Below are 10,743 nucleotides of genomic sequence, written 5' to 3'. Positions count from 1 at the left end.
TTCGTCGTTCTTGACTTCATACAGTCCGAGCACGTAAGGACGTGCGGATCGCAGAGCTGGACGACGAGGCAGTCAAGGTGGGGAGGGAGGGGGGGAGGGAGGGAAGGAGGACAGATGTTACTAGAGGAGGACAAGCGAGGTGGTGAAGGAATGCGGAGAGAGGACGAGGAGGCGGGGGGAGGAGGGAATGGGTTGGAAATGCGGTCGCTAAGTGACTGGCAGGCGAAGGACCGGGAGCAAAAGATCAAGAGCGAGCTTGCGGCGCTGAAGCAGAAACTTCAACAGCAGGAGGAAGAAGCGAAGAGGAAGGTTAGATGGGGATGGAATGGATGGGAGCAGCAGCAGAAGGAGGAGCAGGACGAGGAGGAGGAGGAGGAGGAGGAGAAGCTGAATTTTTGTTTTCCTCGAGCTGAGCTGGTTCACAGATGCAGGTCACCACAGCGTCCTACGAGGAGAGGATACAGAAGATCGTCGACGATGGAGAGAATCGAAAGTAAAGCAGGAGGAGGAGGAGGAGGAGGACTGACTCATCAGCAGGCGTTTTAATCATGAGCGAGCAGCAGGATAAGCTCAAGGAACTGGAATACAAGAATGTCCGCAATGCTCTTCCTGTCCTCCCCAGCCCTTTTCCTCCTTTCCTTTCTCGGCCATGTTTCCTTCCTCCTGTGCTGTTCTCTTCCTCCCTCACCTTCCTATCTCCTTCGTCCTTCACCAGCTTCGTCTCTTCCCCTCCCCCTCCCCCTCCTCCTTCACAACTCTTACATCTCTTTCCTCTCTCCCTCCTTCCTCTCCCCGTTTTTTCTCTGACGGGACCTCAGAAAAAACTGGAGAAAATCGTTGGGATCCCGGACATGCCCTTGTAAGCCCGGAGAGGATGGAGCCATAACGCGAGGACAGCAGACGCGAGGAACGACAGTGACCGGAACACGAACAGAGGGTGAGGAGAACGAGCAGAGGAGGAAGAAGACAAGAGGAGCAGGAGCAGGAGGAGGAGCAGGAGAAGGAGAAGGAGCAGTATGGGAGGGCACCGGGGAGACAGGTTCGATTGCTTGAAATGAAACGAACCTTAAGTACATAGTTGTCAATACTCTAGATCCTCTGCCGCGCTCTAGGCTGTCCACCTGCCACAGGCCCGGCCCATCAGCTGGGCTTCTCCTGGAGGTTTCTGGAGCACACAGAGGCTCCACGAACATTTTGGGTCTATTTACAAACTCTCGAGCTTTCAGCCCTCCGCGTTCATCCCAGCCCAGAGCAAACTCTCCTGGAAGCTGATGACCTGCAGACACTTTGTTATCTCCTCCCTCCCTTCCTCCCCTCTTCTCCTTTCCCCTTCTCTCTTCTCCACTCGTATCCTACTCCCTCTCCTTCCTCGCCTTCCCTCCCCTCCTCTCACTTTCCCGTCATCCTTCACTTCTCCCCTCCCCCTTGTATCCTTACAACCATCTCCACCCACCTTGGTTGAGCGAGCCTTCATGGCTGCCTTGCGGAGAGAATATAGAATCTCTGCATTTCCCTTCCACCACCCCACGCTCTTGTACTCGAGCCCGTGCTCTTGGCACCTATGACAGGTCAGACCCTCCGACCATTAACACTTCTTCCCTCCCCTCCCCTCCCCTCTCCCCCTCGCCATTCTGCCTCTCCCCTCGCTCCTCGTCTGGTGTCGCCTCCCCTGTCTCCTCCTGACTTACAGCACTTGAAGCCTCTTTTTCACCTCCGGAAGGTTATGACGAGGCAGTCGAGGAAACAAGTGATGAGCAACCTGTCGCTCCTGTTAGCAGGCGGACGAGCAGAGGGAAGGAGACAGGCAAGAGGAGGAGGGGCAACGCAGGAAGGAGGACGCGAGACGGTGGAACGAGCAGAGGGCAGGCACAGGAGGGCATCCAACCTGCCATTGCAGTCCGCCATAGAACCAGTTGTTCCACCAGTAAGACTCCAAGTCCATCGAGGTATACAGCTGCTGCCGCAGAAACTCTTCCCCTGGATGTGCAGGGAAGGATGCACCTGACCATAAAGGATCAAACAAGAATTCCTTCTTTGCCCTTGCCCCCCTCTCCCCCCCGTTCATCTTCATCCTCCTGCTTCCCCCTTCCCCCCGCCTCTTCTCCTCCTTCGCTTCCTCCATCGCTTCCCCTGCTTCTCCTGCTTTCCCTCCTCGTCATCTTCAGACCTGTGTAGGTCGGCATGGAGAAGTGAGAGATCGTGATCTGCACGTGGAGGATGCCGGCAAGCATGTGCGACGTGAAGAAGAAGGCCAGGCGCAGCTGCACGGAGGGCATGCAGGAGATGAGGAGGGAGAGCCAGGTCCAGTAGATCATCAGGCATGCGATCTCGACCGTACGGTACTCCATCTTGACGTCGAAATTCAGCACCAACAACCAACTTTGGAGGTAAAGATTTAGCCGTGCAAACGACATGATCGGGTAATAGAAGAAATGCTGGAAGCAGGACGTTATGGGCGACGCCACGAGGAGAAAAGACTGCAGACCTGATATGAGATGAGAAACTTCGCCAAGGAGTCAAAGTGAAACAGACGCTTGTGATAATATGACCTGCAAAGAGGTACAGGTCAGTGCAACTCATCAAGTGCAAACAGAGATGAAACACGATGTCACAAAACGAGATCAACTCAACATAAATCAAGCCCAACTACAAGAATATTGACCAAGAACTGCGAATCTGTAGCATGCAGAGACAAAGGGAATAGTCAGCACCATGTTCCTCCTTTCTTGAAAAGATCTTCGGTGATGGCAAAAGCCGGCATGTGCTGTGGAATGGAATCAGTTCCATCGCAGGTCATGAAGAAAATCGCTTTATTACCTGGATGTCAGGATCGTGGGTGGTGGAATTTGTCACTACATGATGCGCATTGTGACTAGAGGACAAACCGTCAAAGGTCGTCTCGTACTTTCACGAGGAAAAAGCTATCAAGGTGACAAACCTTCGCTTCCACCAGGCCGTCGAGATGCCTGTCACCGATGGCCCAATGATCCAGCCGATCACACTGTCAGTGCTGCAGACGCAGTTAGTCCCGATGAAAGTCCAGCCAATGAGATCACAATCGTCGATGGGTAATGCCGTTGTGCGAGGTGTCATGTCCAACAAAAGCACACTGCAAGACAGTCGTTAGAGCAACTCACAGTTCCCGCACAACACTTGAACCTGTTGCAAGAACAGAGCAAAGACAGCCCCAGCAAAAATCGCTTGTGCGATGTTGTGCGCAGTCAGCGTAAGGTACAACATCGCCGAGAATAGGAATGCTATCCAGATGCCCAAACATACATAGAATGAAACACTTGTTTTGTACAACCCATCACTGTCCACTTGATCCCGCAGCTTTCTGAATGCAATCTGAACAGAGAAAGTTAATCAAGGACATGTACAAAATTCGGTGCCACAAGTAACTAACCTGTAGCTTGGTCTCGGGAGGCAGATACACGTCAGCGACGTGTGGCAAAAACTGTAAGATCTTTCTTGCCTGACCGCCGCTGTGCATAAAAACAATTATACAACGAAAAACAGGTAGAACATTTCAGACACTCCAAAGAAAACAAAGAGGACACAACAAGGCAAAACAAATTGCAGTAGAATCACGAAGGGGCAATTAAGAAACAGAGTCTGGGTGTCTGGGGCAGCACCTTCCATGCTCGGTGTGAAACGCTAGGAAGACAGCCGTTGCATCTTGTCCTGGCAGCAACTCTCAGGTACACATACCTCCTGACTTGCGTCACTCACCCGCCATATTCTCCAAGAGGTGTTCCCCCCCCGGATGGTGAGCAGCCCACTTTGACACGTCATACACCTTCCCTTCTATCGCGACCCAGACATCCCCCTTCTTGTCGTGGGCTTTCAGCTGCTCGAGAGTGATGATAGGCTTCGTCTTTATCCCCTGTGTCGCCGCTTCTCCCTTAGCACAAGGAGGCATCCTTGCAGGAGGTAAAGCCTGTTCCCTTCGCTCGCCCAAAACAGCTCTAGCTAGATCGTCGTTGTCAATGTGATATCTTCTCAGTAAGCAGCAAGTAGTCTCTTGTTCTCTTTCAGTTCACAGGCGAGAAATAACAATTCTGACCCTCAGGGGTATCTGGCTGCAAACCACGCCCTCGTCTCCGACGCAGCCGCCGCCGGCGATCTGAGGGCGTGAGGAGCAGGAGTGATGCCGGCTGTAAACACAAGAACGTGAGCATCACAACAAACCTCTCCTTCACACGCAAGCACGGAAAGGCCTCAAGATTCCGTCATCGCTCGTTCACATCAATCATGAAAATCTATTTCTAACCCGACCTTAGCTGAACACGATCATGTGCCAAATAAGGCAGTGGGGAAATCAAATACAACCATCAGCATACAAATGATTGTATGGTGATTCTTTCAAGTTTATCAACACCATCCCAACAACTTGACCACAGATACAAATGAATTGCAGACAAGCACAAACAGATTCTAAAATCCAATTCAAGGGAAACAGTGTTGGGCAGTTAAAACGGCGAACTGTCGCCTGGATACGAGTGATCCATAGCACTGAGAACGCTCGCGTACCCTGAAAACTATAGCATGCAACAATATTTTCGGCTCCATCAAGCTTCTGCAACTAAGTGATCCTGCTGGCATCGACCCACCATCAACCTCTGCCCAGCGCGGCTAACGGACATGTTAGAGTCCATCTGTGCGACTGATTGCCATCTGCTTTCTGCCTACAACGAGGTTTCTTCTAGAAAACATGCACGATCATCTTGTATTGTGCCATTATCATTGGCACATGTGCGGATCCTGCTTCTATACAGAGTATTTTTGAGTGCATTTCGCGTTGAACGCGCCGCATGCATGGGGGGAGGAGGCGCTACGTCGAGCGGCGAGGTGCGGAGGGTGGGTAGTTGCAGGGTGAAATTGGGGTGGTCAAAGATCATTGACGGTGCCTCCGGTCAGGCCAAGAGAGGAAAGGGTGGTCCAGAGCATGGAATTAGAAACCGGGGGTAGGGTGGTACACCTTTGGGATCATGTTACAGGAGGGGTACTTTTCCTATTTTATGGAATGGGTGGGGTAATATGAAATGTGTTTTGTGGGTAGGGTGGGACATGGATGCGAAGGGAATTATATGTCCTCCGACCAGATATGGTTGGGTGGGTAGTTTCAGAGTATTGTAGGGTGGAGGGGGTAGTGGGATCCGACCAAATGGTAGGTATGGTGCTGTAGGAATGGTGGGGCACAGGGAAGGTAGGGGGTAGTAGAGAGGAGAAGTTTGTTCGGTGATGTTCGTACACCCCTGGGTAGTCAAACAAATAGGGGGTAGGGTGGTCGCATATAGAAATTCCTGGAAGGACCCGTTCCATTGTCTCGGCACCCTAGTAGATAGGGGGTAGGTCATATAGAAATCGGGGGTACATCTCGTTACGTCATCATTGCAGCGGTTACGAGGCAATGGGCATGCCTAAAGCAAAGGTGGGGGGTAGGGTAATCTTCATCCTTCGGTTCGTATTTAAGACCACCCCATGGTCACCAAACACGCGATTGATTATCAAAAAATGGGGTACACAGTAAGAGTCTTAAATTCAGAAGCTACACCGAGATTACATCAAAGATTTGCGATCCTGTATGAGATCCGGCGATCTGGGTGGATGAACATCATGGCAAAGGGAGGGGTAGAAAATTAATAGTCTAGGTGCTGTGGGGTGGGGTGAGGTGGGGTGGGGTGAGGTGGGGTACCTAATGTGACAAAAGTGGATGAGGCTGGCGGAAGGATAGGATCAGGAGTTGACAGAGATAGGGTAGGGTACTTGTTCTAGGGTAAGGTAGGGTGGGATGCGGCCTTACCGGTGGGGGGTTGCTCTTGAACGGGGAGACGTACTTCTCCAAATCAGGATATTAGGGTAGGGGCCCAAAACAGGGGGTGGTCCACGAGCAGGGGTGGGCACAAATTTGAAAGTTCGGGTGAGAGGACACGAAAATGAGAGGTTTGGAGCGACAAAGTGCCTTGTATTTGCTGTCGAGTAGGGTGGGGTGGTTTTTGTTGGGTTAATTTTTGACCTTCAATTTCAGAGAAGTGGGGTACAAGTGGTGGGGGTGGGGTCCATGACGATTGTGTCCGGTGGGTACACAAAAGTCAACCCACGGGTGGTCAGTAGGTAAGGGGGTAAAGATCTTGTGCAGTGGGTACGGGTACTCGGATCCCCTGCAGGTATGCAGGGTTTTCAGATGAAGACAGGGGTACGGGACGTAGAGGTGGCTCCGACGAGGGGGTACGGAACGAACAGGGAAAGGACACGGTCATACAAGTAGATATGGGGGGTAGTGGGTCCTGAAAGATTAGCAGCAGGGTGGTGGGGCCTTGCTTGCCGGACCCACGGGGCTTTGTGTGCCCAGACGGTATACACCTGAAATTATTTCATTTTTTAAAAATGATATGTTTATATTTGAAACTTTAGATTCAAAGTTTGGTGTTTTTGTTGACAACCCTGTCGAAAGCTGGATTAGCCATCACTGGTCAGCTACCCCTGCGAGAGATTACCCACCCTGGTCAATTCCAAATGATCACAAGAGAAACATAGGGTCCATGAGTGGATCCTTTTGTGACCCACCCACCAAATTTAGTCAAACATACTCCAAAAAAAAACCTCAAAAAAGATTCCCACTTCATACTCCACCCCCAATAACCAACACCCACCATCCACCTACCCCACCTCTCTCAAGACTACCCCACTTTCGAAATGATATACCCCACCCCACTCCCATCATCTTCTGCTGACTTGAACGTATTTCGTGAGACTTGGAAACTAAAGGGTGTACCACCCACCCTGTCAAAATTCTTGTAAAAGGCTTACTACCCCTCAATATGACTCCCAATGCTTGCCTACCACTGGGTTTTGCACAGATACACCTCCTTCTACCACCCCCACCCCCACATTTGTCTTTCAGCACCCCACCATCTTCTCTCAAGACTACCCCCTCCCTTTACCGTAACTACCCACATTCTTCGCAAGAAGGAGGGGAGTACCCCTACCCTCCATTTCGAAATCGAAATACTCGTATATCAGAGGGTGGGTACCGTGTAACGCTTCCACTAGGGCTTTGGGTCTCCACGTAACTGTCAGCTTCAAACTTGGCGACCAGTCAGGCCCTGTGAAACTCCGAGCGGCGGGCTCATAACCGTCGGAGTACCGTACGAGTTTCACTTCAGCGGTCACCGTGCCACTGGGTACCGGGTAATAATAGACTGAGACCGTCCGGCCCGCCGGCGGCCCCCGGGCCCGGCGGGCCGGCGCCCGCCGGCGCGGCCGAACGCCGGGTCCGGGGGGGATGCGCCGTGACGCCCGGCCGGGATCGAGAGCCTGAGGCCGCGGCCCGGCCCGGTGGGCCGCGCCGCTGCCACGCCGGGATTCGCGAGGGCTCCTCGCTGAATTTATTTTGAACTTTGAGTACGGTAGTAGTACTACACTCGGTAGTAAGCCGCTGCCAGCGGTCCGACCAGGCCGGGGCGGTGACCGTGCCCGTGACGGCGGCGGGCCGGGCACTGAGCGGGTGGGGCGCGGCGGCGCGGCGCGCGGCCTTTGAGTACTAGTGACGGTAGTAGTACTACACTCGGTAGTAAGCCGCTGCCAGCGGTCCGACCAGGCCGGGGCGGTGACCGTGCCCGTGACGGCGGCGGGCCGGGCACTGAGCGGGTGGGGCGCGGCGGCGCGGCGCGCGGCCGCCGGCCCCGGGGGGCCGGCGGCCCGCCCGGCGGGGCCCGGCCTCGGCGAGTCACTCAGCTCCAATCATGTGGCACTTGAAACTTCCGGGGCCGGGCAGGCTTTGATGTTTTTGTTTGCTCGCTCCCCGCCATGTCCGTCGCTCCCCGCCATGTCCGTCGCTGTGGCCTGCGGTTGAACAGCCGGCGGCGACGTCACTGACTCCCGTCGGACGAGCAGTAGGCTAGTAGCGGCCTCTCAGCTGCATGAGCCTGAGAGGACTGAGCAACTGGTAGCGGCATGAGAGAGGACTCCCCGGAGGCTGCTGCCGCAGTGAGGAGCCTCGGGGTAGCTAAGCACCATGACTGATAGCCTGAGTCATGAGCATCTTTCAACTTGGAGGCAGCTGCCCCGGCCGTCATGGCCCACTGAGGGAAGAAACGAGTCGAGGCCCAATGATGACTCGGAGAAGGAGGAGGGGGTTGAGCAGCGTGATGATAGGGGAGGCGGAGGCGGAGAGGAGGGCCATGTAATCGCTGCACGTACTGCAGTCACTGACTGACTGGCAGCGGCCAGCTGGCGGAGGAGGAAGCGCTGAGCAGTCACGCGGCTGAAGGAAGCCTAGAGAAAGCCAAGGGAGCAGGAGCAGGAGCAGCAGCAGGAGCAGCAGCAGCAGCAGCAGCAGCAGCAGCAGCAGCAGAAGGCGAGACATCGGAACCGGCTGAGCAGTTCAGGTAGCCGCTGAGCGTTGCTGTGCACTTTGCCGGGTCCTGCCAAGGCAAGGCAGCGTCTGACCAGTGAAAATTTCTTAGAGCTAGGGAGGAGCAGTCTGAAAGGGCATCTCCTGCTCTTCTTCTCCACTTCTCCTCCTTTTCTCCTCCTCCTTCTCCTCCTCGCCCCCTCTTCTCCTCCAGGGTATATCTCAGGTGACCGTCTCCAGCTCATCAAGGCCATCGCAGAATGTTGGAGGAGCTTGAGCTGGAAGAAGCTTCGGAGGAAGAGATGAGGCTGGTGGCGAGCAGGAGCAGACTTCCTCCTTCCTCTGGTGACGAGGAGCACGTGGATGCCAAGATCCTGCGCATGATGAAGCAGGTCAGGAGCGGGGCCTGGCTGACGAGAGAGGAGGCGTACAGGTATCAACCTCCCTCCTCCTCCTCCTCCCCCTAAAACCCCTTCCTCCTCCACCCCCCCACTCCTCACCACGCACGAATTCTCCCGGCTCTCTGCTCTCCTTCCTTCCTCCTTTCCTCCCTTCCTCCTCATCCTCCCCTTCCTGTTATTCTCCCCTCCACTCTTGTGAACTCGCTTCCTCTCCCCTCCTTCATCACTTTCCTCCCCCCCTCCGCTCCCTCTCCATCTCTCCATCCCACGTCCTCTCCCTCGTTCTTCACTCACAATGCGGCACAGCATGCTGAGCACGGCCGGCGCTAGTGTGGAGGAAGAGGAGGTGAAGGCGAGCAGCAACGGGAAAGTTTCCCTGCTAGACATCATGAAAGTTTGCTTCCCCTGGACCCCGACGCGAGTTCTCCAGGAGCGTTGCATGCACGCCATGAGGGAGGAGGAGGACGGGCTGAAGGAGGAGGTCCGTCGCAGCTGCCACGAGCGGAGGCTGAGCAGGGAGCAGCAGGCGATCGTGCATGCGCTCTTTGCTCTCGCTGACGAGCAGGGGAACAACAAGGTTGACCTCCCCACCCTACAGCAGGTGCCTTCTTCTTCTCCTCCTGCTCCTGCTCCTGCTCCTGCTCCTGCTCCTGCTCCTGCCCCTGCTCCTGCTCCTGCTCCTGCTCATTCTCTTCTATCTCCTCCTTCTCTCCTTCCTGCTCCTTGTGCCCCTGCTGTCCACGAGCTTGTTTGACACTCGCGTGCAGATCTTGACTGACAGCGATCTCTTCAGCGAGGAGGAGGTCATTTTCCTTGCCTAACTCCTGCTCTGCTACTCTCCTATCTCCTGCTCTTCTTTTTGTATAGTTGCTCCCTCCCTCCGCAACCATTCTCCTCTCCTCTCCTCCCCTCCCCTCCCCTCCCCTCCCCTCCCTCACTTCGTTTCAGGTCGATTCGCTCCTTCAAGATTTGCCTCGCTCATCCTTCATGTCACAACAAAATTTCTTTCTCCTCATCGATTCAGCTTTCAAGTAAACCATGCCTTCTCCTCCTCCTCCTTCTCCTCCTCCTCCTTCTCCTCCTCACAACTTCCTCAAGCTAGCGGTAAGCAGCTCCACCTACAGCATAAAGATGAGGAATGCAATAGAACACTTGAGATAGAGAAAAAGAAGAGTGAGAGAGGAGCGTAGCAGGAGCAGGAGCAGGAGCAGGAGCAGGAGCGGCAGCAGCAGCCGCGGCGGCGGCGGCAGCAGGAGCGGCAGCGGCAGGAGGAGCAGGAGCAGGAGTCCTTTACCTCTCTGAGAGTTCTGGGCAGATAAGCTGTTGGGTGAGGGTGACCGAGCAGGAATGTTGCGGATCTAAAACGACATGAGACCATGAGGACCAGGACCAGGATCAGGACCAGGACCTGGAGCAGGAGCAGGAGCAGGAGCAGGAGCAGGAGCAGGAGCAGGAGCAGGAGCGGGAGCAGGAGCAGTAGGAACAGGAGGAGCAGCAGGAGCAGGAGGGTACGGGTTGGAGGAGGAAGGAGCACCTGGAAGAAACTTTGTTGTTCCGTGATGTAGCCAAAGCTGAAGGAAAGTTAGACGGAGATTTCCGAGGAGGAGCAGGATCAGGATCAGGATCAGGAGCAGGAGCAGGAGCAGGATCAGGAGCAGGAGCAGGAGCAGGAGCAGGAGCAGGAGCAGGATCAGGAGCAGGATCAGGAGCAGGAGCAGGAGCAGGAGCAGGAGCAGGAGCAGGAGCAGCAGTAACCTTGGGCGATAGCGTTTCTTCGGTGGTTGACAGTTGAAGGGGAGCGGAAGAACCTAGGGGGTTAAGTCAGAGAGGAGGAGGCGAAGGAGAACGAGAAGGAAGAAGAGGATGAGGAGGAAGGGAGGGTGAGACGGGTTGATGACGTCGCTTACGTCCTTTCGAGCCTCAAGGTCTCTTGCTACTGCAGCACAGAAGACAACCGCGTCGCAAAGGTGAGAACCTGGGGAA

General features: G+C 54.8%; 2 protein-coding genes across 2 annotated transcripts; one reads left to right on the top strand and one right to left on the bottom strand.

Annotated features, from left to right (window-relative positions):
- Nucleotides 1-1,034: 1,034 nt before the first annotated feature.
- Nucleotides 1,035-4,142, bottom strand: GUITHDRAFT_97578 (hypothetical protein). The gene is made up of 14 exons (XM_005823342.1): nt 3,733-4,142; nt 3,636-3,684; nt 3,407-3,485; nt 3,160-3,348; nt 3,057-3,109; nt 2,939-3,010; nt 2,818-2,872; nt 2,712-2,764; nt 2,486-2,549; nt 2,168-2,435; nt 1,886-2,001; nt 1,689-1,759; nt 1,454-1,559; nt 1,035-1,276 (listed from the first exon to the last, which is right to left on the bottom strand). Exons 1-14 carry the CDS (start codon nt 3,920-3,922, stop codon nt 1,223-1,225), a joined length of 1,419 nt encoding a protein of 472 aa, XP_005823399.1. The 5' UTR covers nt 3,923-4,142; the 3' UTR covers nt 1,035-1,222.
- Nucleotides 4,143-8,619: 4,477 nt separating this feature from the next.
- Nucleotides 8,620-9,795, top strand: GUITHDRAFT_145782 (hypothetical protein; the record flags this gene model as incomplete). Its single annotated transcript, XM_005823341.1, has 4 exons — nt 8,620-8,792; nt 9,067-9,337; nt 9,528-9,563; nt 9,709-9,795. 4 exons carry the CDS (start codon nt 8,620-8,622, stop codon nt 9,793-9,795), a joined length of 567 nt encoding a protein of 188 aa, XP_005823398.1.
- Nucleotides 9,796-10,743: the final 948 nt, after the last annotated feature.

This window comes from Guillardia theta (assembly GCF_000315625.1).
Source record: "Guillardia theta CCMP2712 unplaced genomic scaffold GUITHscaffold_110, whole genome shotgun sequence".
Classification (NCBI taxonomy): Eukaryota; class Cryptophyceae; order Pyrenomonadales; family Geminigeraceae; genus Guillardia; species Guillardia theta.
The sequence above is the reverse complement of the archived record's forward strand: the minus strand, read 5'-3'. Positions and strand labels throughout refer to the sequence as shown.